At 51.1% G+C, this 12,867-nt stretch overlaps 1 protein-coding gene across 1 annotated transcript in view; it reads right to left on the bottom strand.

The window, feature by feature from the left end:
• Positions 1 to 422: 422 nt before the first annotated feature.
• Positions 423 to 12,867, bottom strand: part of ERN2 (endoplasmic reticulum to nucleus signaling 2) — a 22,969-nt gene continuing 10,524 nt past the window's right edge. The window contains exons 9-22 of the mRNA XM_026455372.1: positions 12,142 to 12,220; positions 11,908 to 12,055; positions 11,670 to 11,791; positions 10,496 to 10,651; positions 10,074 to 10,236; positions 5,456 to 5,540; positions 4,811 to 5,000; positions 4,634 to 4,733; positions 4,343 to 4,542; positions 1,760 to 1,907; positions 1,539 to 1,666; positions 874 to 997; positions 722 to 789; positions 423 to 635 (exon numbers count right to left, since the gene is read on the bottom strand). Of these exons, the coding sequence (XP_026311157.1) occupies positions 423 to 635; positions 722 to 789; positions 874 to 997; positions 1,539 to 1,666; positions 1,760 to 1,907; positions 4,343 to 4,542; positions 4,634 to 4,733; positions 4,811 to 5,000; positions 5,456 to 5,540; positions 10,074 to 10,236; positions 10,496 to 10,651; positions 11,670 to 11,791; positions 11,908 to 12,055; positions 12,142 to 12,220 (1,924 nt within the window). The remainder of the gene's footprint in view (positions 636 to 721; positions 790 to 873; positions 998 to 1,538; positions 1,667 to 1,759; positions 1,908 to 4,342; positions 4,543 to 4,633; positions 4,734 to 4,810; positions 5,001 to 5,455; positions 5,541 to 10,073; positions 10,237 to 10,495; positions 10,652 to 11,669; positions 11,792 to 11,907; positions 12,056 to 12,141; positions 12,221 to 12,867) is intronic.

The following is a 12,867-nucleotide window of genomic DNA, read 5'->3' on the forward strand; positions in this document are numbered from 1 at the left end:
TGCCAGGGCCTGGGATCCAGGGAACATCTCTGCTTCATCAGCCCCAGGCTGCCCAGCCTCTGCCAGTCTTGTGGGGGTTAGGGGGTGACAGTGTCTCTCTGTGGACCAGACTGGAGTGCAGTGGCATGATCCTGTCTCGCTCAAGCGATTCTCCCACCTTAGCCTCCCAAGCAGCTGGGACTACAGGTGTGCACCACCATGCCTGGCTAATTTTTCGAATTTTTTGTAGAGATGGGGTCTTGCCATGTTGGCCAGGCTGGTCTCAAATTCCTCTCACCTCACCTCCCAAAATGCTGGTATTATAGGCGTGAGCCACTGCACCCAGCCTGGCAGTCTTTTCTGATTCTGATTCTGAGGCCAACCACAGGCTCAGCTCTTCAGCTAGCCAGCATGGAGACCATTTGTGTGGCCTCCGGCCCACCTCACCTCCCTGCAGCCCCAGGGCATGGCCCCCTGGCCTCTGAGTCTGGTGGGTAGTAGGGCAGGAAGAGGCTCTCAGAGGCGCAACTCCTCATGACTTGGTGCGTGTGGAGGAGCAGCCGTGGGAAGCGGTTTGTGAAGTACTGGACGAAGCCGTCAGGGACTTGGCCAAGTGCCTGTCGCACCTCAACTGGGAGCTCCCTGTAGTGGTGCTTCTGGGGGTAGGTAGAGCAAGAGAATCCTGGCTCAGCTGCAGCCATGCCTCCCCAAGACCCAGGCCCACCCAGGCCCCAACACATACCTTGTTCCTCACAGCACGGAGCAGGTCTCGCACTGATGTCCCCTTATAGGACCGGAACTTTCTCAGGTCTGTGGACAGGGAATTCAGTGTCCTGAAACTGTCCCTGCTGGGCTCCCCTCCACTGCCCAGGCCCACCTGAGTGTAGCCTCTACCTGTCTGCAGCGGCATGGAGATGTGCTCGTGCCAGTTGTCCCGGACCACCGCGCAGCCTCCTGCCTCCAGTGCCCTCATCAGGGGCTCCTGCTCGGACTCCTTCTCCAGCCAGTCACTGACATCCTGGGGCCCCAGAGAGCTCCTGAGCCTTGTGACCGGGGCCAGATGCCACATAGCCAGTAGTGTGTTGTCTGACTTAGGGGAGTGATTTAGGGTGACTGACAAGGATCATTGCCTCTGGGGGCGTGAAGCTTCTCTGTGCCACGCCTCTGTTATTTACCACCAACCTATGAGCTTGGTACTGCTGTCCCCTTTCTACAGATGAGCAAACTGCAGTTCAGAGGCACAAAGTCTCTTGCTCAAGTTCACACAAGTGCAGTGGGCTACTGGCACAGCATGAGTGACGACTCAGGTGGAAAGGAATGGGCTATATTCCCATACAAAGGGCAGCTGGGGCTGGCGAAGCTGGCAGCGAGTGGACCAGAGAGTGCCAAGATGGTGGAGTTTAGGAGTCCAGGCTGGCTCCCAGTTTAGGGAAAGAGCCAGGCTGCCAGGACCAGGTAGCTCTTCCTGTTTTCCCTCAGCCAATCTAATGTCCCATTTCTAATTGCCCAGAACCCAAACTTAGGACTTTTGGGGGCCATTCCCAAGCTTTCCTTCTGACCTGGAAGAACTGGAGTTGCTTGGCTCTGCTCCAAAAGAAAGGGTGGGCCAGCACCTGGGGGGCAGAGGGGCGTGCCTGTGGCAGCAGGCTCAACATGGCTGCAACCAGGTCCCGGGCAACCACCTTGTCTGGAGGATAGAAGAGGAAGAGAAAAGTCAGCTTCAGGCCTGCCTAGTGTCTTGCCCTTCCTCCCTTCTCTGCCCGGCCCAGGGCTCCCTCACCGTGGACCTCTTCCTCCAGGTGAGCCAGACAGGGCACCCCTGTGAGGATGTTTGCCTGGCGATAAAGACTGTCTCCAAAGGGGTGGCTGCCACCAGAAAGCACGTAGTAGAACACGCAGCCTGCAGAGAAGATGTCCACAGCGCTGGTCTGGGGCCAGAGAGATGGGCGTAAGAAGGAAATCTCTGCTTCCAGGAAGTCGGCCTGGCTAAATTCTCCCATGGGCTGATAGAGCAGCCAGGGGTTTGGTTCAGACTGGAACTCAAGATGCTTCCTGGGCAGCATCTCCTTGGCTCTAGATGCTCCCTGCCCACACACACACCCCCCTATAGGAGTCCCATGGTTTTCATCCAAAACCTTTGCCCCTGCTGAGCTAGTTCGGGTTTCCAAGCTTCATTCCTACAGGGTGTAGGCAGGTAACATATGTGGGTGCCAGACATGAGGCAATAAGGCAATCAGGAGGACTGTGGTGACCTGGCGTGGGTTCTGTTTGCAGGGGCACCTGGTCCTTAGCTCCAACCCATTGTCACCAGGGGACTCTCCAGGGTGGCAGAGCTGATTTTGTTTTTTTTGAGTTGGGGCCTTGCTCATATTGCCTAGGCTAGAGTGTAGTGGCACAACCACAGCTCACTGTAACCTCAAACTCCTGGGCTCAAGCAGTCTACTTTGGCCTGAGTAGCTGGGACTACAGGCATGTGCCACCACGCCCGACCAATTTTAAAATTGTTTGTAGAGATGGGTCTTATGTTACCCAGGCTGATCTCGAACTTTTGGCCTCAAGCGATTCTGATTTTTTTAAAGAAAATCCAGAAATCCAAATTGTATGTGGAATTTCTCAAACGTTAAAATATTGGGCCAGGCATGTGGCTGACACCTTGTAATCCCAGCACTTTGGGAGGCCGAGGTGGGAGGATTGCCTGAGGCCAAGAGTTCAAGACCAGCGTGGGCAACATGGTGAGACCCTGCCTTTACAAAAAAATACAAAAATTAGCTGGGTGCCATGTTGCGTGCCTGTAGTCCCAGCAACTTGGGAGGCTGAGGCGACAGGATCCCTTGAGCTCAGGAGTTTAAGGCTGCAGTGAGCTGTGATGGTATCACTGCACTCCATGACAGAGCAAGACCCTGTCTCAAAAATATATATATAGGGCCAAGCACAGTGGCTCACGCCTATAATCCCAGCACTTTGGGAAGCTGAGGTAGGTGAATCACCTGAGGGTTGAGAGTTCGAGACCAGCCTGGCCAACATGGCATAAACCCCATCTCTACTAAAAATACAAAAATTAACTGGGCGTGGTGGCACCTGCCTGTAGTCCCAGCTACTAGGGAGGCTGAGGCAGGAGAATCACTTGAACCCAGGAGGTGGAGGTTGCAGTGAGCTGAGATCACGCCACTGCACTCCAGCTTGGGCAACAAGAGTGAAACTCCATCTCAAAAAAAAAAAAAGAAAAGAAAAAGAAAAAAATATATACATATTGGCCACTAATTTAAAAATAAACTGTACAGTCTCATGACATGCACTTAGTCCTTGAGCCCAAGTCACCACTTTGAGCTTTCTCTCAACTTTAGGACTGGGGGTGGCCTTCCCTGGTGACTGTCCTTTTGTGTGATTGGCATCTATTTCTCTGGCTTCAACTTCCGCCCACACACTGTGACTCAAAATCCATAATTCTGGGGTCCCAAACGCAAGTGTCTGTCTGTGTGGGTCAGATGCTGCTCTGTGTATCAACTAATTAGCTCATCCGATGCCCTCCAAAACCTTTGACACCAGTGGTTCTCGAACTTGGCTCCACATAAAAATGACCCAGGCAATTAGGTCAAAATCACTGGGTGTGGGGTCTGGGTTTTTTTGTTTGTTTTTTTGTGTTTTGAGAGAGAGAGTCTCACTCTGTTGTCCAGGCTAGAGTGCAGTGGCCTGATCTTGACTCTCTGAAACTTCCACCTCCCAGGCTCAAGCGATCCTCCCACCTCAGCCTCCCAAGTAGCTGGGACCACAGATGCACACACCCACACCGGCTAAATTGTGTGTGCTTTTGGTAGAGATGAGGTCTCCCTAGGTTACCCAGGCTGGTCTCGAACTCTTGAGCTCAAGCAATCGGCCTGCCTTGGCCTCTCAAAGTGCTGGGATTACAGGCGTGAGCCACCGCACCCGGCAATGGGCATCCTTTTTTTAAGTTGTGCAGCGGTTGTGAAGCACAGTGAAGATTGCAAACCATTTTCTAGCTCAGGGTTTCCCAACCTCAGCACCACTGACATTTTGTTAATTCTTTGGGTTGAGTGCTGTCCTGTCCTGTAAGACATTTAGCAGCATTTCCAGCAGATGCCAGTAGCCCCTCCCTCCCAAGTCATGACAGTCAAAAATGTCTCCAGACATTGCCTAATGTCCCCTGGGTGGCAAAACAGTCCCTGATACTGCTGTAGAAGGAAGGACAAATTATCCCTTCCTTAAGAAGAAACAAGCTTGGAGGAGCAGTTTAAAGTCACACAGCCAGCGTCATGGAGTCTCCTCAGGAGGGCAACTGGGACAGGGACGGATTCCTGCAGCCTGGGGCAGCTGTGTGCCTGGAGGACTTGGTGGATAGACTCACAGGACTGTCTGGTGGCAGGAGCTGCAGGAGCTCGGGCGCCATCCAGCCTTCCGTGCCGGGGATGCCGGAGTGGAGGCTGAAGCTACAGCGGCCAGCAGGCAGCTTCTTGCAGAGGCCGAAGTCTGAAAGCACCACCCTGCCCAGGCCCTGGCTGTCAGGCCCGGTGATGAGAATATTGCCTGGCTTCAGGTCCCGGTGCACTGTGGGAGGTGGGCAGAAAGAAAGCTGGTTGCTGAGGGCGGAAGGCAGGCGCTAAGGACAGGAAGCGGGAGGCAGGGGTAGTGCGGGTACCTATGTGTAAGGAATGCAGGTGGGCCAGGCCAGACATCAGCTGCTGCAGCACCACCTCGGGCTCCAGGCCCGCGCGGTCCAGGTCCGGGTTTTCTACGTACTGAGCAGCAGTGAGGGCCAAAGCATCAATCTCCAGCCCGGACCTTCCCACCCACCCTCCCTGAGCCCTCAACTCACCTCCTGCAAGGAGGCCCGGCAGAGCTCCAGGGCAATGTAGTGGAACTGGGGTCCCCGCTCGGTGCAGAAGTAGCGGAGCACATTGGGGTGCCTGTCAGACTCCTGCAGCAGTTGAACTTCCCGCCGAACCAGGCCAAAGCACTCGCGGAGGAGCCGCTTGACAGCCACTGCTCGTCCCTCAAACTGTCCCCTGGAAAGTGGGTGATGGCGGGGGCAAGGGGGCATTCAGGGAAAGGAGATAAAGGGCACTTTGGGAGGCCAAGGCGGGCGGATCACTTGAGGTCAGGAGTTCAAGACTAGCCTGGCCAACACGGCGAAACCCTGTCTCTACTAAAAAAAACATAAAAATTGGCCGGGCGTGGTGATACACACCTGTAATCCCAACTACTGGGAAGGCTGAAGCCCGGAATTGCTTCAACCTGGGAAGCGGAGGTTGCAGTGAGCTGAGATTGCACCACTACCCTCCAGCCTGGGCAACAGAACAAGACTCAAAAAAAAGCAGATAAAGGAAAGAGCAGGACTGGCGAGTGAGGGATTAACCTGTACCCACCTCGGGAAGTCTTTGGAAGAATGTCTCTCTTGGGGACAGTGCCCACGAGGGCTGTGAGTGCCATGTCCCCAGCTTGGCTCCTGGCTGCCACTCACCGGAAAACGAAAGTCCCGCCTGCCCCGCGGCCCAGCACGTCCTTGGGATTGAAGGAAATCTTCCCCACTACGGTGAGTTGCTCAGCTGGGGGAGAGGAGGGTGGTGACTCAGGGAGCCTCTGCCTACCTTTGCCTGCCACTAGCCCAGTCCACACTCACCTCGACCTTTTCTGCGCCTCCACCCTCCCATGCTCAGCCTGGTGCAGTGGGTAAGAGCAAGAGCCCAGGTGCCAGACTGTCTGGGTTCAATGTCTGGTGCTGCCACTGACTCTTTGTCTACTTAGGCAAATGCCTCACTTCTGTGCCCTCAGTATTCTCATCTGTAGAGTGGGGAACTAAGGTTAAAGAGCTCACACAATATTATTGTGAAGATTAAATGGATGTATGGAAAGAACCGGTAGAGGTGATGTCTGCTATATTATCCTCTTTTATCTCTTTCCCTCTTTCGGCATCTTCGGCACAGGTTTGTTTTGTTTTCCCTTTACATTCTCTGCCATTCTGCCCACCTTCACCAGCTGTAACTCAATCCTTTTAATTGACACTGAATCAGCTTCAATTTCAAGGGAAGGTGAGTTCCGGCAGTTGGAAGAGTGATGAGAGTGAGTGTAGCCACAGAAAAAAGACTGGACCAGACAGAAGCAGTGGGCGTTGGATGCTAACCTGCCCAGAGTTAGTTCCAGGGCAGCAGGGAGCCCCCGAGAGTCCTTGGTTTCCCATTAGGATGGGTGGGGTTGGCTCAGGTGGGCAAAGATCTGTAGGTTGGGACAGTTACTGCCCTTCCCTTTGGGCAGTCTGTGAGAGATGTCTCACTCTGACCCTGGCAAACCTGGGCAGGCTGTGTCCTGCTCAGCTCCAATGGGTACTATTCATATAGCAAAACGTATATGGCACCCCTAGAATTGTGCAGTGCGGTGGTCCTGAGAACATTCTACTTAGAGTTTCTAGCTTCAGTTTTTACAGTCAGCTTTAGGAAGAGCAAATGAAAATCAGCATTAGGTCTGGGCGCCGTGGCTCACACCTGTAACCCCAGCACTTTGGGAAGCCAGGGCAGGTGGGTCACTTGAGTTCGAGACCAGCCTGGGCAACATGATGAAACCCCATCTTTACAAAAAAAAAAAAAAAAAAAAATAGCCAGGCCTGGTGTTGTGTGCCTGTAGTCCAGCTACTTGGGAGGCTGAGGTGGGAGGATTGGCTTGAGCCTGGGAAGCAGAGGTTACAGTGAGCTACATTTCAGCCTGAGTGACACAGCAAGACCCTATCTCAATAATAATAATAACAATAATAATATTATTATTATCAGCATTAGGGATCAGTGAGAAAATCACCAAGCTGCACCTTAGCATTCCTCTGGATTATTTGCTTAGAGTTCACACTCATCTGTCAGCAAGATGCAGGCAGTACCTCCATTGGTATACATTGGGCTTTCTGGAGTAGACGGGCTCAGGCAGGGCCTTGCTGGAAGCACATCACCCACACATAGGAAAAACAGGCAGATCAGCGAGCAGGGACAGAGCTGCTTGAACAAACCCTGCTCATCTGACTGCAGGTGACAGTCGCCCTTCTGGGCCCTCTTTGTGTCACTGGCTCTGCTGGACTCAGAGGCTCTTGTGTGTCTGCTCTCAGCGCTCTCGGCATGGAGTAAACACTTGCTTAGAGTTTCCTGGGTTAGATGTTCAGAAGCGCCCTTGAAGAGAGATGCCAGACTTAAGGCCACAAAGGCCTTCAATGCAGATATAATGAGCTGGGGAGGCTCAGTCTGCACACACAGATATTTGCTATCACTCTGCTCAGCCTTTTGAATAATTATAATGGAGAGGCAGCAAATGTGGGAGCTTTTGTCGTCATTGTTTTTTTAGAAACAGGGGCTCACTCTGTCACCCAGGCTGGAGTGCACTGGCGTGATCTAGGTTCACTGCAACCTCGAACTCCTGGGCTCAAGCAATCCTCCTGCCTCAGCCCCCCAAGCAGCTGGATTACAGGCATATGCCTCCATGCCTGGCTAATCTTTTTGTATTTTTAATTTTTGTAGAGATGGGGCTTCACTATGTTGCCCAGGCTGGGCTCAAGCAATCCTCCTACCTCGGCCTCCCAAGTTCAATTCTAAAGTAATCAAAAGTTGTCGTGTCAGGGAGAAAGGGCATAGAGTCAGAATTACCTCTGGAAATCCTGAATACACATGATGGACTTCGCTGCTGCTTCTGCACAGGTTGGGTAACACTTACAGTCAGTCACATTCTTTCACGGGTATTTGCCGGGTATTGTTCAAGCAGGGGCACCATCCCACAGAAATGAGGGCACCTGCTGGAGCCAGCCACATGCATTTGGACCCCTGAGCTGCCACTTATTAGCTTTGTGAGCCGGGGTAGGGTTGGGAATTGTCACTAGACCTTTCTGCCTTAGTTTCCTCTTCCATAAAAGGGGCATTCTATAATAACATTCACCTCACAGGAATGTTATCTCATGAGTTAATGCATTCACATGATTCAGAACAGTGCCTGGTATAGCCTGGTATACAGTAAGCGCTATAGAAATGTTATCTCTGGTTCAGGCTGGATTGCATCCACTTGCCATTGAATACATGATGCAGCCAGAAGTCCTGAGGGAGGCCCAGCCAAGCATATGTAGATGAATTTCTGTAAGTTTTTGTTTTTGTTTTTTTTGTGGGTTTTTTGTTTTGTTTTGTTTTGAGGCATAGTCTTGCTCTGTTGCCCAGGCTGGAGTGCAGTGGCACAATCTTGGCTCACTGCAACCTCTGCCTCTTGGGTTCAAGCAATTCTTGTACCTCAGTCATCCCCCAGTAGCTGGAACTACAGGCACCCACCACCACACCAGGCTCATTTTTGTATTTTTAGTAGAGATGTGGTTTCACCATGTTAGCCAGGCTGGTCTAGAACTCCTGACCTCAAGTGATCCCCTTGCCTCGGCCTCCCAAAGTGCTGGGATTACAGGCATGAGCCACGGCGCCTGGCCAAATTTATTCAAGTTAAATGAAAGTTGGCCATGACTCCACTGTAGTTTTGTGAACCATAAAACAGTCCATAAGGACTTTGACAAGAATGACCCTGGGGAAAGATGGAGTCCTGGTTGTCCAGGTAAATAGCCAGACTCAACTCGAGTCAGAAGGTCCAGGGAGATGGGTGTTTTGGGGTATAGTGGGGTGAGTATTACTTGGACCCACCCAGGACCAGTAAAATGACAAAAACTCCAACAGCTCAGGGCTCAGGAAATCCTGCTGCAGGGCCCTCTGAAAGAGCTGACCCCTGAGGAAGGGGAGCTGTTTTCCTCTGGGCTAAGGCACAGTGACCACAGAGGCGGACATTGCAAACAGCACTGGAGCATCAAGCCACGTGTAGTGTAGACTTCTGCCTGAGAAAGTGACGGCAGGGTGGGGCCAAGGTATGAGGAAGTGGCTTGAGCAGTGACTAGAAGGAGCCAGCACAAGTTCACAAAAACAACCAAACACATGAGCCCAGCCCAGAGCCAATCAAGCAGAAGTAGACTGGGCTGATTGGTAAAGGCATGCAAGAAGCCCCTGGAGCATTCCAGATGCCAGAGGAACCTTGAAAGGTTCACAGCTCACTGCAGCCTCGACCTTCTGGACTCAAGTGATCCTCCTGCCTTAGCCTCCTGAGTAGCTGGGACTACAGGTGCACACCACCACGCCCGGCAAATTGTATTATTTGTAGACACAGGTCTCCCTATGTTTCCCAGGCTGGTCTCAAACTCTGGCCTTAAGCAATCCCCACCTTGGCCTCTGAAAGTTCTGGAATTACAGGTGTGAGCCACCGTGCCCAACCTAAAAGGGCTTTAGTCCTTATAGGACAAAATTGAGAAAAGATAAGAGAAGCGTTTAAAAAAAAAAAGGTACTAAATTGCACAAAGGTCATTTACTATTATTGTTTCCAAATATAACATTTTAACATGAATATTAATATTACCTAAGTATTATTTAATAATAATGATTGTGACTTCTCATGGTGAGATGATGTAATGAGCTGGATGTTATTATTCCCATTTGACAAATGAAAAAACTAAGCTCAAAGGAGGTAAACAGAGAGCAGCCTTAGATCTATACCCAGTTTTATCTACACCCAGGTTCCTTGAAAATAATAATACAGTAATGAGCTGGGCATGGTGACTCACGCCTGTAATCCCAGCACTTTGGGAGGCTGAGGTGGGAAGATCGCTAGAGGACATCAGTTCAAGACCAGCCTGGGCAACATAGCGAGACCCAATCTCTACCAAAAAAAAAAAAAAAACTTTAAAATTAGCTCTGCATGGTGGTTTATGCCTGTAGTCACAGCTACTTGAGAGGCTGAGGAGGGAGGATTTCTTGAGCCCAGGAGCTTGAGACTGCAGTGAGCTATGATTGTGCCACTGCACTCCAGCCTGGACAACAGAGCAAGATCCTGTCTCCAAAAAAATAGTGATTAAAAAATGACAGCAGACACTCCTAGAGTGCTCAATTACATAACAGGCTCTACTCAAAACACTCTTATTAATTCATGTAGACCTAACCACCCCACTATAGTGGCTTTTAATAAACTAGCTTTGCAGTTAAATCTGCCCCTTGCTTTTCTCTGTTCCTGACTGCCCTGTCTCGTTCACTCAAGCTCACCTTCCGGGTCGTCGAGTGGCTGGACTTGCTTTGAGGGATTTTGAAGCCTCTTCTTGCTCCTCAGGGTGACCCCCGAGTGCAGGGACTGGGCATCCTGGGAGATGTCAGCAGAGTCTGCAGGTACCAGGGGGGTCTCCTGCTGCTTCTCCACCACCTGCGGCTGCTGCTGTTAACATGAGAGCCTAAGAGAGCTCTGTCCTGGCCACACCCTGCCCTGTGATGGGCCCAGTATTTGTGACTGAGATGGCTTCACCAGGCAGCAATGAACTTACAGAGCAAGATCACAGGGGCCTGGGGAGCTGCTGGGAGGGAGGCAGGGGGCAAAGTCAGAGCTGGGTAGAGGGAGAGAGTTGCTGAGTGGTCTCAGAGAGGAGGAGCAGCGTTTCCCCAAGACAGACCTGAGGTCAGGGCGATGGGCCTACCTGCCTCATCACAAATAGAATCCACCCTCCCAGGAGGACAGCAGTGAGGCTAGCTGCCAGCAGGTCTTGGGGTCCCAGCCCCAGGTAAGAGTCTGGAATCTTTTCTTCTGGATGCAGCTCAGAGTCCCAAAGTTTCTCTCGACTCAGGCTCAATAGCTGGGGATAAAGGGCCCTTCACTATTAGCACCTCCTTCCACCGGGGAACCCCTAACCTTTCTTCATCACCCCGCACAGGGCTGGGCTTAGCTGAAAGGGCAGTGAGTGGTCTGCATATGATGGGAAACGTGGCACTCTCCACAGTGCTGAAACATCATGTTGCCCAGAAGAATGGTTTTCTAAACCTACCCAATGACCAGCATTTCATGAGATGTCACGAAAAAACACAGGTACTCTTGGAATGTCATGAAAAATATAGATATCCACCTCCAGAGATTCTAAATGCATTAGCTCTGGAGTTGGCTTCCAGGTGATTCTGATGAGCAACCGGATTTGAGAATTATTGCTCTAGGCCATGGCTGTTCCTTCTAACCTTGAGCTATTTACTAGTGATTTGGGTCCAACCCTCTCCCAGGAGCACATGCTTTTATAGTTTTTGTTTTCAATGAATATTTTACCATTTTTACACTGAAGAAGAGTAAAGAAAACATGACCTACGTTTCATGATTTAGGTAGTCAATGTCTTTTTTTTTTCTTTTTTTTCAAAGAGACGGGGTTTCATCCAGTGCAGTGGTGTGACCATAGTTCACTGCAGCCTCAAACTCCTGGGCTCAAGCAATCCTCCCACCTCAGCCTCCTGAGTAGCTGGGACTACAGGTGCACACCACCGTGCCCCACTAATTTTTTAATTTTTTTTTGTAGAGATGGGGTCTTGCTATGTTACCCAGGCTGATCTCAAGCTCCTGACCTCAAGCCATCCATCCTCCCACACTGACCTTCCAAAATGCTGAGAATATAAGAATAAGCCATCATGCCCAGCCACTTTTTGACACTTCTAACGTGTTTCTGGCCGTAACAACAGCAACAACAAAAAAATATTTGTCTTCTGGGAAATTGTGTGAGGTCAATTGACCCGCCCTGATTGTTATTCTTAGCAGCCTGAGGAAAAGGTCCAAGGGCTATTCCCCCATCTGCTGGGGCCTCCCTACCCCTCACTCTCTGCCCTTCCAGCACTGACCTCCAAGAAGAAGGCTGGGGCCTGGGTGTTCTCTGGGGGTCTTGTCTCTGCAGTTCCACCTCCCGGGGTGGGATGGACCCTCAGCATGGTGGTGTGCAGGACTGGGGGTAGCTCGTGGTGTCCTAAGGTGGGGGGCAAAAGTCATCGGGCTGAAGGGGACCTTGGCTTTCCAGCTCAGAAGCTGGGCCCACAGGTTCTTTCTCTTCATCTACTCCCAATTTGAGCCAGAGGATCTCACCAATGAGCAGCCACTGGCTTGGGAGGGCCACACTGCCTGAGGGGTATCTAACAGCAGTGCTGGGGGAGCCCTCTCGCTCTCCTGAGACTTGGAGTGTCACCTCATCTGTGGTGGGGCCATCTGTGGGGGCCAGGGTCAGTCCACGAGGCTACGGCAGAAGATGGAGAGCCATGAGCGAGGGAGGTTCTTCTCCCGTTCATCCACTTTTCAGCCCACTCAGAGACCACTTCTCACCACCAGGGCCACTCCTGTGTGGACCAGTGCTTTAGAGACATAGAAGCCAGTTTCATCCTTCCCCACATACAGCGTCATCCTAGCGGGAGAGAAAAAAAAGAAGAGAAGAATGAATGCTGGTGATGTGTAGTTTCAGTTATCAGGGTACTCATGCCCTTGTGTATTTCCCTCTCACATTGACTTGGCTTAGCCATGAGACTTGCTTTAATCAATAGACAACAGCAAATGTGGCCTAAGTAGAGGCTTGAAAAGTGCTTGTGCCTTGAGGCTTCCTTCTGCATTTTTCTGTAGACCCTGAGACTACCATGGGAGAAAACCCAGGCTAGCCTGCTGGGGCGTGAGGGACCTCTTTAATCCCCTATAGGCCAAATAGTCCATCAGCTATGAGATAGGTGGGTGAGGCCATCCTAGATTCTCCAGACTCAACCAAGCCACAAGCAGACTGCAGAAAAACCACCCACCCACCCCAGCTGACCCACAGAATCTTGAAAAATAATAAATTGTTGTTTTTTAAGTTCTCTGTTTTGGGGCAATTTGTTATGCAACTAAAGCTAGCTGATACATGTTCTATAGTCATGATTTCAAATCTATGTCTAACCGAGACCTCTTTCAAGAGCACAATTTGCTTTCTTTCTTTCCTTCCTTCCCTTCCTTCCTTCCTTCTTTCTCTTTCTTTTCTTTTCTTTCTTTCTTTCTTTCTTTCTTTCTTTCTTTCTTTCTTTCTTT

This window comes from Piliocolobus tephrosceles, chromosome 17 (genome assembly GCF_002776525.5).
Source record: "Piliocolobus tephrosceles isolate RC106 chromosome 17, ASM277652v3, whole genome shotgun sequence".
Taxonomy (NCBI): Eukaryota; Metazoa; Chordata; class Mammalia; order Primates; family Cercopithecidae; genus Piliocolobus; species Piliocolobus tephrosceles.